The sequence below is a fragment of the Lucilia cuprina genome, chromosome 3 (assembly GCF_022045245.1).
Source record: "Lucilia cuprina isolate Lc7/37 chromosome 3, ASM2204524v1, whole genome shotgun sequence".
NCBI lineage: Eukaryota > Metazoa > Arthropoda > Insecta > Diptera > Calliphoridae > Lucilia > Lucilia cuprina.
Genome location: NC_060951.1, coordinates 46,772,111 through 46,788,989, shown reverse-complemented (window position 1 = coordinate 46,788,989; position 16,879 = coordinate 46,772,111). Strand labels below are relative to the sequence as shown.

The following is a 16,879-nucleotide window of genomic DNA, read 5'->3' as shown; positions in this document are numbered from 1 at the left end:
TGAATTTATGGCTCATAGAGTCACGTCTCTAATGAGACAATCCTCTTTAAGATATTTCTTGTTGTATTTTTGTTGTTGCTTTTTAGTGTATATTTTTGAGATACTCTATTGGAGAGGTGCTAGTGGTGGTGGTGCAAATGTTACTGCTGCTGCTGCTGCAACAAGAGTCACTACAGAGGGATTAAATATTGAGAGATGTAGTATTTTTCAACGTTACAAGCGTCGAGGGCAATCGATTTTTCTTTAAATACAACTCCCTATCAGCAGATTCAATTCAGTTGAGTTTCATCTGCCAAACAAGCTATAAAGGATACTCAATTTAAAAAAAATAAATAAATTTAATAAAAAAAGAAATAAACTAAGAATTAATAAAATTTAGAACTTTATTAAATATTAGTTTAAGTTTAGTATTAAAAAGAAACCAAATAAAAAAAGTCATTTAAAAACGGAAATAAATTTCCAAAAAAAAAAAAATTTGTTGAGAAAATAAAAGAAAACTAAGAAATTTTGTACGTGTTACGGATACGTTAAGAAAATACAAAAATGAAATAAAAAACACACATACAAACAACAACAATAAGAAACATCAGCAGCAGCAGCAATTTTAAATAAGAGATCAAACTACAAACGCAACTTAAGGTTTACAATTTGAGTACATCCAGCAATCATTAAGTGTGCGCTCGTGAACGTAGATACAACAAAACGGAACAAAAAAGATTTTTTTTTTAAATTTCGTGGTGTTTAAAATATAAAAGAAAATATTTTTAAAAAATAAAAAAATAACGGAGCATCTTAAAGAAAAAAATATTAAATTTATTTTAAATAAAAAATATATATTGCTCATTTTAAATTTAAATAAAAGAAATTCTAAAGCATTGCAAAATAAAATGGTGCAATAGTGTTAATATTTTTCAAAAAAAAATAAAAATTATAAATATTATTAAAAAAAAACAAAAATAATAATAAAATATCTACTACCTCAAAGCCATACACTAACGGATTATTACACATCTACAAAATGTTGCATAAAATTTTTATTAAACTGTGATTTTTTCCAAAAAAATATTTAAAGTGAAAAAGGTAATAATTGAAATTTATTCAAAAAAATTTTTTATATATTTTAAAAAATTGTGTTAAAAAGAAAGAAATTGTTTTCTGTAAGAAAAGTGTTTACAAAAAATTTTTCACTACAAATTGGATTATTTTCATATTTTGTCAAGTATTTTTTGGGGTGAGCTGTTAATGATGAAATTAAATTATAAAAATTTTTAGCAAATTAGAAAAATTTTAACTTCTATTAGAAAAAAAATTGGAATATTTTTTAATTAATTTTTAAACTTTTTTCTTAAAATAATTTTAAATATTTTAAAAATTTTTCAAAGTAATATAAATTTTTGAGAAATTTCAAATCAATTCCAATTTTTTTACTTTTCCAACGGCAGTTACATAAACTTTGAAAAAAGTTATATAAAGTTTGAAAAAAGTTTTGAAAATTTTTCCTCAAATCCATTGAATATGGAGGCCAATTTCCAAAAGCCTTTTGTAATCAAAATTTAATTTTTTTCAAAATTGTTTAAAAATTTATTACATTTAAAAAACAAATCTTTAAAATTTCATTGATCTTTATTATTAGAAGTAAAATGTTGAAAAATGTTCTCAAAATTACAAAAATTTAAAGAAATTTTAACTTATAGTCAGTTTCAATCGAACACTTTTTAAAATCGTTCACATTTTAAAAACTTTTTAAAAATTTCATTATGTTTTCTTCAAAAATTTTTAAAGTTTTCGAAAAAGTGCAAAAAAGTCACAAAAAGTTTTACAAATTTCTTCTTTTGTACTCACAAAACCCGACGGAATCCCCTAATAACTTAAAAAGTATCCGTCTTTCCTTATAAACTTTATAGAATTAGCCCCGTATTTATAAAAATATTAATAACTTATTTTACCTTTATTACACACATTTTCCATACAAAATTCCTACAATAAACCATCAATAACTTTATTAAGCATTTATGAATAAATGGGGTTTAAAAAAATTTAGTTTTTTGTTTGTAAACAAAAGAATTATACAAAAAAACATTTAATAAAGTAAAAATATCTAATTTTTAAATTTTAAACAAATATTTTATTCATATTTTAAAGGAAAAAGAAAATTGAAATTATTTTCTATATTTTAAAAAGCAAAATTGACTTTTATTTATTTAATTAGTAGATTATTTATTAAATCCCAATTATTAATAGTAAGAAACAAATTTTAAATGAAACAAAGTTCGTTTTTTTTTTTTTTTTGAAAAGGAAAAACAAAACGAGAATTATTAAAATTGATTTATTGAATTGATTATCAAATTACTATTTTAATCTCGAAAGAAGTTTATTTAAAATCAACTAACTTCAGCTTCTATTAGTATTTTAATTTACATTTAATTTAATCGTCTTTTAAACTTATCATCATAATAAAACTTAACACAATTTTTTTTCTATGTCTTTATCATTTAAAAGAACGGAAATTATTGTTTTATAAATAAAGTCCATCAATCAATAATATATCTTCTTTCAACTACATACATACATTTGTAAGGGGGGAGGTGTTTAAAAAAAACCATTCAATAATTCTAATAAGAAAGCAAAACATTCTCTATTGTGTTTAGCTTTTCTCTATAATCCCACATTTAAAAAGAAATCACCTTCCTGTTGACTATATATATATATTTTTTATAATTATTGATAAAATGAAAAGAAAAAATTTGTTTGATTCTTAAATTTTAAGAAGTTTACTGATAAAAATTTCTCACCTAATCTCAATAATTTAAGATAAGAAAGAAAGAACTGAAAAAAAATAACAAGAAAATAACACTTTCTTAACCGTTTGATAATGTTGATCAGGCTGACATGATCAATAAGCAAACAACGTTAGAGCTAGGAGAACGTAAATATCTTTAACTTTTTTTATAAATTTATTATTAGAAATTCTTTAAAGAAAAACTACTTTAGCTTAAAAAATATAAATTAACATCATAACAAATCTATAAACATCTAATACAAAAATATGTTTATTTTTTTTAATTACATTTTCAGTTTCCTGTTTTTTTTTCTAAAGAAATTTTCTAAGAAAAAACTTAAACCTCTAAACAACGCAATTTTTAAAAGCTAAAAACTTTAGAAACCTAAAACCTTAAAACAACGAAATTAACAAAATGTTAGTCGCCACAAATGCCCAACAAACTGCCCAAAACAGTCCTAAAACCACAAGATCGAATACACCCATTAAAATGGAAAGACGTGATTCTTCATCTTCATATTCGTCCTTGGAAGATTTGGAACATGAGGGTAAAAAATTGAATGCTGTTACCTCAACGCCGGTGGTGACAAGTGATGCTACAATTTCTTGTGCTGTTAACTCTATGACAAGATCTAATCAGAGAACGGAAACGGATAATAATCTGCATCAACGTATGCAAGAATCCGATGAGGCTAATGATTATGATGAAGATGAATCGGCTGATGAGAAATCTTCTCAGCCACGTCAGCAATTACACTATAAACGCCGTTTAAGCGGTCGCAGTCTTACAGATAAAACTGCCAGTGTCTTGCTGGAGTATAATGCTGATAATCCCAATTCTTTACGCAAGAAATTCCGTTTTAATCGCTTTGTCCTCAACAATGGTGATGAATCGGGTTTTGTTGATACCAGCAATAATAGCCAAATGTTGAATAACTCATCTTCAACTTTGGCTGCTGCCGCCACAAATCTGACAAACTCAAATAGTGTTGTAAAATCAAATAGTTCTTCGGAAACCTCTTCGCCACCCCAAAGTAATGGTAATTCTAGTCCAGAATCGGGCATAGGAGAACGTGAGGATATGAAATATATGTGTCCCATCTGTGATGCCGTCTCACAAACAGCCCATCAATTTACAAATCATATACGTTGTCACAATTACGCCTCAGGTCACACGGAGAACTTTACCTGCCGTATTTGCTCTAAGGTAAGTAAAAAATTTCATAATTAGTGTGCTAAAGTGGAAAGGACGTAAACTAAACTAAAAAAAAATTCAGTGTTTACGATTGTGAATATGTGTGACTATATTTACCATTCATAATCATAAGCGATAAGAATAGCCATTATCTAGGCATTTCCTATCAATAAAGCGATAGAAAATTTATATTTTATAACAATTACTTCTTTTTTCTCAATCTATAAAACTAATCTTTAATTAATTTAATTTTTTCTCTTTTTTCTTTTTTTTTACATTTTGGTCTCCCTTGCGTGTTTTTGTTTCTGTTTATTGGTTGGGCCATTATCGTAGGTGCTCTCATCGGCCTCATCATTGGATCGTCATGTTCTAGTGCATACGGGAGAACGACCATTTAATTGTAAATATTGTCATCTCACATTTACCACAAATGGGAATATGCATCGTCATATGCGCACCCATAAACAGCATCAGCATACTCATCATCGACGTAACTCGAATGGAACAAAGTTCAACACAAACAATAATAATAATTATAATAACAACACAACAACGAATCCCGCTGTAAGCAAAACAACATTAAGCAATGGACAATTAAGTGAAGGCGTTAAATTATCAACAACAACAACAGCAGCAGACACAACGACATCGTCAACAACAGTCACAAGCATAGCAGCGCCAACATCGCCGGTAACAGCAGCAGCAACAACAGCCACAAACACTGCTAATGCTGCTGACAATGATTGTAATCAAAAGGCAACAGGTGCTAATGGCAAACGATTAAATGGTAACGCTAACTTAGAAAGTTATGAAAGTGATGGTGGCTGCTCATCAGACTCATCAGCAGGCCATGTCAGCAACAACAATAATAACAACAATGACAACCAAAATAATAATAATAACAATAATGATTTAAAAATTAACAATAACTATAAACGTAAACATAGTGAAGATCACCCTCATCAAGATGTAGTAGATGCTATGGAAAGCAATCATCATGATCTCTTAAAGCGACGTTTAAGACTCGAAACCAACAACAACAATAACAACAGCGATACCACAAACTCACCTGCCAACACCAATGAACAGAATAATGATCTTATTAGCCGAATAACTAGAGAATCAGTTGTTTGTCCCGTTTGCAATGAGAGTGATTTTTCGGATAATATGGCTCTTGATCAGCATATGGATAGTAAACATCCGGAAATACCAGCCAAATGTAAAAACTGTGATGTTTTATTCCGTACCCATCATCAGCTCAATATACATCCCTGTACGGCCGATATTAAGGGATCCATTAATTTATCTGTTAAACAGCGTCGTTTAAGTGAAAGTTCAAATCATCATAACGAAGAAGAAGATCGTGAGGAAACCGAAGATCATCTAAGGCAACGTCATGAACTTTTTCAGCATTTTAAAAATGCCATGGCTCATAGCAATTCCCACTCGTCACATTTTAATCAAGATTTAACGGAGGATGATATTAAATCGGAACCTTCGGCTCATGATTCTAAGGATTTGGCTGACATTCAATCGATCTTGAACATGACCGCCTCTTCAAGTAATTCAAATTTACTGAGAAATTTTGAGCAATCGGTAAATACACCATCCTCGCAATATAGTTATGACAGGGATGAAGAGGAGGCTCAAGATGCTTTCACTTCGGAATTCCGTAAAATGAAATTGCGTGGTGAATTTCCCTGCAAATTGTGTCCCGCAGTATATCCAAATTTGCGAGCTCTAAAAGGACACAATCGTGTACATTTGAGTGAAGCCGGTCCCGCAGGTCCTTTCCGCTGCAACATGTGCCCCTATTCAATATGTGACAAAGCCGCCTTAATACGTCATATGCGTACACATAATGGCGATCGTCCCTATGAGTGTGCAGTTTGCAATTATGCCTTTACCACAAAAGCCAATTGTGAAAGACATTTACGTAATCGTCATGCCAAAACGACTCGAGAGGAAGTTAAACGTGCCATTATTTATCATCCCTCAGAAGATTCATCCTGTGATGATACCAACAAAAAATTGCATATGTTTTCATCCGAATTGGATGATGATTGTGATTTAATGTCATACCATCAGCATCAGCCCAAAGATCGTTCAACTCCTGTATCTCATCTCAAGGAGAGACTGACTTTGGGTGAAAGTCCTTCATCGAAACCAGTTAAGATTCAGGTGAAAAATCTTGAAGATCTTTTAGATAAATCAACAGCTTCTTCGGGATATCATGATAGCTATGACAAACGTAATGTTGATACATCGCAAGCTCCAATTGATATGAGTATGGATGTTTTGGATTTGAGTAAAAAACCCAGTGCACCACAGCCACCAGTCCAAGAAGAAAAGATTGAATCTTCTTTACCTTTGCTCTCGTTGCCCAAACAAGATGCCAACCTTAATACTGAAGTGATTACCAACAAAGTCATTCCTTCTGAAGTTGATCCAAAATTAGATGTTACTGCCTTGGATAAACAGCACCAGCAGTTACTTTTGGCCCAGCAGCAGTTACTCAGTGATCCTAATCAATTAATGCAGCAATTATATAGAAATCTTCTATTTCCTCAATTTCCTCCATTCTTTATGCCCAACACTTTTATGAATAATAACTTCACTGACTTTCAAAAACTGGCTCCCATTCTAACACGTATGATGGGTGGAGTAGCAGCAGCAACTTTGCCAAACAACGATCTAGAAAAGCCATCAAATTTGACACCTCTCAACACCAATAACTCACCAAGCATGCCACAAATGAGTCCGTTATTAACTGAAAAATCAAATCCATCTACTATGGCTTCAATGTCATCACCCAAGAGTCTACATTCACCAAATCCTAATCATGTATCTATGCCCAGACATATGATGGCTCCAGCCGCATCTTCACATTCCCCAAATCTGCCACCCACCATGCTATCTAATGGTCCTATCAAAATGGTGCTCAAAAATGGTGTGTTCATGCCCAAACAAAAACAAAGACGTTATCGTACCGAACGTCCTTTTGCCTGTGAACATTGTTCGGCTCGTTTTACTTTGCGCTCCAATATGGAACGTCATGTCAAACAACAACATCCCCAATACTATGCTCAACGTCAACGTAGTGGTCACCATGTTATGCGTGGTCGTGGTGCTAGCAGCGCTGCTAATATGAACAATATCACTCATTTACAAGCTGCCGTTGCCCAGGCTCATTATGGCTCTACACCTCCCTCGATGAGTTCCCATTCTCCAATTTCGGAACAGGTTAAATGTGCCATTTTAGCGCAGCAACTTAAGGCTCGCAAAGATACCGATTTGCTACAACAAGCCTTAGCTCATGGCTCCAACAGTGTAGCCAACTCAAATATGTTTTCTCAACAAGGACCCAACCTAAGCAATGGACAACCACCTTTTTTTGGTTTCAATCCTCATCATAATCATCATCTAAGTCAAAATGGTACACCTAATGGTTCAATGGAAGATGATGAACCCAAGCTAATAATTGATGAAGATGATGAAGAGGAGGAAGAAGATGAAGATGACGTTGAGGAAATTCACGATGATCAGGATGAAGAGGAAGAACAAGATTTGGTGATAAATGAAAGCGAAGATAAAATAGAAACACGCCATTTACCAACTACTGTTGAAGAGGTAAAACTCAAAGCGGATCCTCCTCAAGAATCGGCTAAAAAAGTGGCTGAATCTATTTTGGAACAAGCCATTAAAGCAAGAACTGTAAGCTCATTTGCTAAAACAACAGATTCTGCTACGGTGACCTCCAATAACAATACTATGAAATCGATGATTGCTCAAGCTCCAGCAGTGGGAAAATTTTTAAAAGAAGTGGCAAGTTCTTCATTTAAAGATGAATCTCAAGACTTGGTCTCTGTTTCCGAATTAGTCGATAATGCCACCAATAATTCAGTGTCATTCAATAACTATTTCCGTCCTTCCGATGTGGCCAACCATATGGAACCAAGCGATGAAGATGGTTTAGTGGCATCCTCAGCCAGTGAAAGTAATAATTCGGGAGCCGAAGACACTGTATGCACTGAAAAACCCAAAAAGAAGTCAGCTTACAGTTTGGCACCCAATCGGGTACATTGTCCCTACTGTCAACGTATGTTCCCCTGGTCCAGTTCCTTGAGAAGACATATTCTCACTCATACCGGACAGAAGCCCTTCAAATGCTCTCACTGCCCACTTTTGTTTACCACTAAAAGTAATTGTGATCGTCATCTTTTGCGCAAACACGGAGATGTAGAATCCGCCGTATCGGTATATGTACCAACCGAAGATGTTTCCGAACCTATTCCTTTACCCAAGTCTGTGGAAGAGATAGAGAGAATGCAAAGAGAACGCGAAGAAGAGGAACGCAAACGTAAAGCTGAAGAACAAAGAGAACGTTTAGAGAAAGAGCAATTGGAAAAACAAAAGTTTGAACAGGAACAGCAACAAAAACAAGCATTCCTTAAGCATTTGGCTGTCGCACAATTTCAACAGCAATTTAACCAAAAAACCGAAACCAATGCAGTTTCCTCTTCAGAACTACCCTATAAATGCCACTTGTGCGAAAGTTCATTTGCGGAACGCTTACAATGTCTAGAACATATTAAATCTTTACATGCACAAGAATTTGCTTTACTGCTATCAAAGGGTGCCATTGAAAATGAAACTGACTCAGCTCAAATGACTTCAACCGAAGAAGATGAACGTCAACGCTCTACCGAAGATGGTGCCAAGGGTGGCAAGTATCCCGACTATAGTAACCGTAAAGTCATTTGTGCCTTTTGCATGAGACGTTTCTGGTCTACCGAAGATCTACGACGACATATGCGCACTCATTCCGGTGAAAGACCATTCCAATGCGAAATCTGTTTCAGAAAATTCACCCTTAAACACAGCATGCTTCGCCACATGAAGAAACACAATGGTCTACACATAAATGGCAGTCAGTCGAACAATGATAATTTGGCCAATGGCAATTCCGGCTCTGATTACTCCGATGATGAACAAAGTCCAAACACAATGCCTACACCAGCAATGCCATTGCCCAGTACCAGCATTAATGCACTCTTAATGGGTTCAAAATTCCAAGAACTGCTAAGCAAAGCTAACGAATGGAGAAATGGTAATTTGAATGCATTGCGTGAAGGTAAAGAAAACAATGCAGAGGAAACAAATACACCTCAAACATCAGATTTAATTGGTAATTTGTTGGGTATCAGCGATCAGGGTATTTTGAACAAATTAATGTCATCACCGGATGAAGCTGCCAAATTTCTGGGTGTTGACAAGTAAACTAAAGATTAGTTCTTTGTATTTTTATCTCAGTCAATAGGACCCAAGTCGTAATATGGTGCCTGCTAAAAGAATTGGAATTATTTTCTTTTAAAGCTAACAACTTGTTGGGACTTGATTAAATGAGATTCATCATCTCGAATCTGCTCAGATATTACTTAAGTAATTCTCTCTCTCTCTCCTTCTCCCTAACTAACTTTCTCTAATGAAAACGCTGTCTCGCTCTAGTCAATTGCTTAATTACTCTTCATAAAATGGAAAGAAAACGTTCTATTGAACAGTTCTTAAAATGAATTAATTCATCAAACAAAAAAAAAGACATGATTTAACAAAAACCAAAGCTAAAAACAATTATTTAGACTTAATATTGAATAAGTTAGTTTTAATTATCATACTAGTATTCATAGTCCTAAATAATCATAAACAAAATTAGTTGTAATTTATTATTATAAAAAAAGAAACAAAGAATTCAATTTTAAAATCGTTGTGAACAAATATTGAAGAAACAATGAAAATCGGTGCAACCGCTTTAATAGTTTATAAAAACAAAACATTTTATTATTTAAAAAAAAAAGCAAAAATAAAAAACAAAAGACTTTTTCTTAAAAAAAAAAAACAAAATCAAAATATAACAAATAGTGTTACATTTAAAATGCTTACAATTTTCAAATACCAAGACTTACAAACTTAAGTACTTAAACATACATATTTAGCAAAATGCCTTAAAATGGTATTACAAATATATACAAAAACAAAAATCCCCATTAAAAAATAATTTTAATTTTTTTAGCTCATAGTTTAGTTTAAATAATTGTAATTTTGTAGTTTTAATTAAATATTTAGTGATTAGATATTGAAACCTGTACATTGTGAGGCCTTTCTGAAACCGCTATGTGGCTTATTATATTTATAGACAAACAAAACATTAAAATAAAATAAAATATTAAAACATATTCAAAACTACATTTAAATAACTTTAATATTCAAAATTAATTTTTGAAATTTTTCTTTTTTTTTCAAAATTTTTTTACAACTTTATGACTACTTTTTTTAAGATCCTAAAAATTATTTCTTTTGTTTCTTAAAATTTTAATTATAAAAAAAAACAAAATAATTATACAGCAATAACCAAAGCATTTTTTTGTGTGTATGTAGTTTTAATATAAAAATAAAAAATATTTATAAAAACAACCAAAATAAATTTTTGTCAAAAACATAAAAATTTACAACACTGTATTTAAATTAATTGTATTTTAAAATTAAACAAACATAATTATTTAAATAAAATATCAATGAATTAAAATTTCAATAAAAATTAAATACAAAATTTGTTTTTAATCACACTAAAGTTGAGATGGGTTGGGATAGGTGCTATGCTTGTCATTTGAATAAAAATTTATCGATTATTAGAGGAATTTTTTTTTTTTTTTGATTTTCTTCGAATGAATAAAAAGTTTTAAATTTAGAAAAAAAATAATAATTCGAACAATTTTTTTCAAATAATCGAATATTCAAATAAAATTATAATATTACTTTTTACCCAGAAATACACGAATACTAAATCAAAAGATCTGTTATAATTGAAACAAGTCTTTTACAACATTTTGCAATGTTAAAATTAGAATGCTTCCTGTTTTTAAATGCTAGCAACCTGTTTATGTATTTTATACTGCTATAGTGATATTTTTATCTGAGTTATGAACGTTAAAGACGATTATTAGCCGATCCTAAAAATATTTAACAAAAATATTTTGGTTCCTATTTACAGGCCAGTTATCTGCGTTGCAGTAATTTTCTCAAGGAAACCTTATATGGGTGCTAGGTTAAATCGTAGGCATATTATGCCCATTTTCAATACATAACTTTTTTGACTTCTTCCGACTTTGTAACTATTTTTAACTTTTTCCGACTTGTTGACTTTTTTCTATTTTTCCGACTTTTGACATTTTTCGGACATTTTTGAATTTTTTTTTCGACTTTTTCCGACTTTTCGACTTTGCCCGACTTTTTTTCGATTTTTTTTGTTTTCCGAATATTTTCGAATATTTTGACTATTCGACTATTTTAGACTTTTTTCTACTTTTAGACTATTTTTGACTTTTTCTGACTTTTTTGACTTTTTTCGACATTTATTTTCAAAGTCGACTTTTTTCACAGACGATAGTAGAGTTATCGACTTTTTTCGACAAAAGTTCGATTGTTCGATTATTCGAAAGTCGATTTATAGAACCCTATTTGTTTGATGCTGTTGGCTTCATTGAGTTATTGCGTTGTTTATTTTGTATGTATTTTTGTATGTACAGATGTCTGTTGGATAAATTGCCTTGTGTATTTTGTTTTTTTTTCGTTTTGTTGTTGTTCAAATGTATAAAAAGTGTCATAGTGTCCATGGACGTCATGAAAATTTTTAAAAGTGTCATAATGTAAATGGACATTGCCCGAAAATTATTGTTCCTGAATTTTATGTTCCTTGAAAAAGTGTCCGGAATAGCCGGCCTTTGCCGTGGACAGAGGTTTTAAATTCAATGGTATTTCGAATACCGGCTTCGCTAAATTAAGTCTTTTTTTGATAAATATACTCTTTTAAATACTTGAATTTTACGTCATTTACTCATAGACATTGTAAAACTTTTGAAATTGTCATAATGTCCATCGACACTGTGAATCAATTAAGTCTAAACGTCCCTGGTTATTATGTCACTTGACATAGGGAATAAAATACGGTAAAACATTTAATACCGGTAACCTCGTATATCCTAAACTAGAAAAAGCTAAAGCTTATAGTCATTCATTTAAAAAATAAAACAACAAGTGTCTGGTAATTTTTTCAAATTCGAGCAAAAACAGTTAAAAACTGTATTTTGTTACTTTTGACTCCTTCATAACTTAACATAAGAAAATGTATTAATATGAATTAAGTACTTTTTGGATATTCGGAATGAAAATTTTAACTATTTCTGTTACTTTTTGCATAAAACATTGTTTTTTATGTATTAAATGAATACTTAATGACGAGATTCCACTACGATATTGCAACTTTTTGAAATAAAATGTTTAAAATTTCAATAGGAAGAAATAAAACTACCAAAAAAGGGAAAAAACGGGAAATTTGATTTTCATTTAAATTCATTGATTCAATTTTAATAAAATTTGAGAAATTGGTAGATTTAGTGAAACTAAATATGCAAATGGGATTTTACTTGGAAATCCGATACAAAAGACTATTTTGTGGAACGTTTACGTTTTTTTCAACTGGTACTTTTTGAGTTTTTAAATATATATTTTTGGTACTTTTTCATTTTTTAATTTATAGAACCTAGAGCCCGGATTTAATGACAATCTTTAAAAGGGTCTTTTTGGTACTTTTTTAAGAGACCAAAGTAAATGAGAACCTATAAATGGAACATGTTGGTACTATTATTTCTATAGAATAATCCAGTATTCTAAAGACTTATTCATAGAATAGAAAAGCAATCGGATAAAAAAAAAACAATACTAAAAAGTATTCTATTTGTTAAATGTTGTCTCATCCATGATTTTTTACAATATCCTCTTCCTAAGTTTAGGAAAAATTTGACCAAAGTCTCAATAGTTTTTTGAACTTTGAGTTAAAAGTACAATTTTTGTTTTCACAGAAAAAAATAACATATAACTAAAAATTAATTTTGTAATAAATTGTATGAATTGTATGAATTTAGAAAATAATAACATATTAGAGTATTTGTATGATAAATAAATAAAGCTATTGAAAAACAAAATGTGAAATAAAAAACATCAGCAAATACAGCTAAATATCAATTGTTTAGAATATTTTGCAAATTTAGCGCATATTTCATTGTTTTCAATCTAAAAATCATAAAGAAATAAAAAATTTTCCAAAGAAAATTTCAAACATTTTTTAACAAATACACAGAAAAAAAATAAATCATATCTGGAATGAATATGGTAATAAATACTATGAATCGAACATGACTTTTTTCCCAAACCATTTTAGTTCAGAATATTAAAAGTTCATAAAATATATGAATTTGTGCATGACAGAAATTTTTTTTGAATTTTTAATTTATTCTACGATATTTATGAAAAAATTGCAAAAGAAGTCTATTATCTACTAATATGTGTTCGTATTTATTTGATGGTAATTCTATATTAGCAAATATTGTACAAATAAAATAATAAAAATTAAAATCTTGAAAAACAAAATCTTTAGCAACAAAACATCATCAAACATCGTCTTCTTCATAAAATCCGTCCAATGTGGCGAACATTTATTCGATTTCAATCTAAAACTCATAAAGGAATAAAAAAATTCCAAAGAAATTTTCAAACATTTTTAACAAAATGAAAAAAATAAATTAAATTTGAAATATTTTAAGTCAAGGCTTCTAGATTTCGTTTGAAAAAAAATATATTATGAAAAAATGCAAAGCAGTTCATTATATTTATGCTGAAACTTTTTTCTGTGTAGAAAAATATAAAGAAAATTTCAAGATTTATTAAACAATGTTAAATGAAAATTTTTAATATTTTAAATCAAAGTTTCTAGATTTTGTTTAAAAATATATATTTTTTTCATTAATGAAAAAAATTATAGAATTAAGAAACTTGTTCTTAACTATTAAATATATATTTTTTCATTAATAAAAAAATTCATACTTTTTAAGAAATTATTCTTAAATATTATTAACATTAGTCAATGAAAGCAGTTCATAATATTTATGCTGAAATTTGAATCTCTGCTATAAATTCAATAAGGAAATATATATTTTACAATTATACAGAATGAGTCATTGGTGCACCATTGTACTTTTGAAGATCGAATTGTACGAAAAAAAGTACAATTATACCATTTTTGTCAAATCAGTAGGTATAAAATTACAATTCTTTGCGAATAAAAAACTTTTAAAAATTAATAAAAAAAGGCTAACTCTCTTAAATCAGAAGTTCTACGTAGCTAAAACCGCTCTTGTACTCATGTTACTCAGTACAATAGTTTAGCATTTTCATTATTGTTTACTATAATGTTTTCATATAAATTTTAACGATAAACTGCCGACTTTTTGAGATGTTTTTTTTTTTTAATTTAAAGTAAATTCAAAATTATATAAAAAATAATCAGGAAAAATGTGCTTTACCATGTAACAATAGCATTTTAATTTTTTATTTAAACACGGTGATGTCAACTAAGTCAAGAATTAACGCACAAACGCTTTCAATTAATGAAAAAGAAAAATTAAATCAATTAAAATTTTCTATTAATTAACTTTTATTTTAAATAAAAAAAATTTTATATACATATTATGTTAATTATAAAGCCACTAACCTTTTTTTACTGCAATTGTAAATCTCCATAGAATTTGTGTTGCATATTTTTTTACACTACATATTACATTTTTTACACTATTTTGCACATTTTTTTTAAATAAAGGCCATATTTGTTTATATTTTATAAAAATAAACATATTTTTAATTTATTTTTGCATTTATATTTTTTAACTTAACTAACACATTTTCAAAAGATTTTTGCTAATTTTACTAAATATTTTTTGATATATTTTATTTATTTAACTTTACACTTTATTTATATTTTACTAGATTTTTTTATTTTTTATTTCTTATATACAAATTTTTTAATAGACTTTTCCTAATTTTTTCTTTTTAAATGAGATATTTTTTTATATATTTTTAATCGACTTTATCGACTTTATTTTATTTTATTTTATTTTTTAATTAAATGATTTTTTTTTAATTTCACAAATACAGATTTTAAATATTTCACTTTCACTTTTTTTCATTTATACTTGAAATATACATATATATTTTTAGAAAGAGAGAGGAAATAATGTCTTGTTGTTTGTAATATTTTTATTTTGCAATGAAATTCTGAAACACTTCCTCTTACTGGAACTGTGGTGAATTAGAAATGTAATCACTTCCTATTGCAACTACTTCCGCTATAAATACAAAAGACCAATTCAACTCAACTCAACAGTGTGTTACTATAAAATGGTCAAATACACAAAATTCACCATAAAAATATTTTCACCACAAAAATGTATGCGAGCAAACTCACCACGCTTATGTTGCTGTATGAAAATTGTCAGTTATTATTTGACGAAATTTGAATTTGTTAATATGAATGAGAAAAAAACTTGAAATGGTAAAAATCATTTATAAATCAAAATCTTTTTAATTTGGAGAATTGCTTTAATAGAATAGCTTGTAACTGATGTATAATTTAAAAATTGTCAAAGTGTTAGTTTATATTAACAAATGTTATAAAATAAAATCGAAAATTTCAAGAATATGTTGCTGTTTAACAAAACTAAAAATACAACAACATTAACCTACACTGCAACAATGACGTCATACAAAAGTATGTACCAACAAGAAAACAAAACAATAACTACCAACAATATTCCTATTACACACATACAACAACACTTTGCTATAAACCAATCCAGTAAAAAAACAATTTACAAACAGCAGCAACAACAACACTATTAACATACCCTTCAATCATAATATCTTCGATTTACTAACAAAACAAAAATACTAGTCGCGACCAACACGTAGTGCAAATACACATAACCAATCACACATGTACATAACCCACTACTAAAACCATAACAATGAAAAATCAAAACAAACAGACCAATACTAAATGCAACAATAACAACCGACAAAGCAACAACAACATCCATTAAACGTAGAATACCAAATAGAATATTACAAACAACAGCAACAACAACATCAACATTATTAACATACCCTTCTTTTTCGTATATTTTTTCTTAACAAAAACACTTGTCGCGACAAACACGAAATGCAAATACACATAACCAATCACACATGTACTAATTTAACCGACCGACACGAATAAAAAAAAAAAGCATTTTCTGTGGAGCGCTAGGGCTCCGCTGCCAACTGGTGGCTTTGCAATTTTTGGCAATTTTTTTATTTGTTAGAAATCTTGCAAAAATTCATATTTTCCTTTTTTAAACAAACAATTTTTGTTTATTATTAAATAAATTTAACTTTTTTCATAATTTTATTAATATTTAAACACTTTTTAATAACAATTTTTAACAATTTAATGGAATTAACGAAATTTTACGTATAAATTAGACGAACAAAAGAAAATAACTAAAAAGCGGCAAATAAAAAGGAGAGAGAGTGTGAAGTTAGTAAATGTCAAATGCTGAAGAGATTTATGTAGTATGTGTCAATATCAAATGCCAATTTGTTGTTTTTGGGTTGGAGAGAGGGTACAAGTGGAGAAAACGAAGTCGTAAGTATGTATGTATGTATGTATGTATGTATGTATGTATGTATGTATGTATGTATGTATGTATGTATGTAAGTATGAATGTAGGTATGTGAAGGAAATAGCTAGGTATTTAGTTAGTGAATTTTCGCAAGGTAAAGAGGAGAAAAGGAATTAAGTTTAAACCATATGTCAGCATATGCCAATTAGGGCATGTTACATATTATAAGAAATTGTTTCTGTTTTTTTGCAATCTATATATATAAAATTCTAACGTTACTGACTGACTGACTGACTGACTGACTGATTGACTGATTCATCATCGCACAGCCTAAACGGTTAAAGCTAAAGAGCTGAA

The 16,879-nt window shown here is 29.3% G+C and overlaps 1 protein-coding gene across 1 annotated transcript; it reads left to right on the top strand.

Moving 5' to 3' along the window:
* Nucleotides 1-260: 260 nt before the first annotated feature.
* Nucleotides 261-10,119, top strand: LOC111679103 (zinc finger protein 236). The gene is made up of 3 exons (XM_046945435.1): nt 261-1,080; nt 3,076-3,986; nt 4,308-10,119. Exons 2-3 carry the CDS (start codon nt 3,195-3,197, stop codon nt 9,252-9,254), a joined length of 5,739 nt encoding a protein of 1,912 aa, XP_046801391.1. The 5' UTR covers nt 261-1,080; nt 3,076-3,194; the 3' UTR covers nt 9,255-10,119.
* The last annotated feature ends 6,760 nt before the right edge of the window (nt 10,120-16,879 follow it).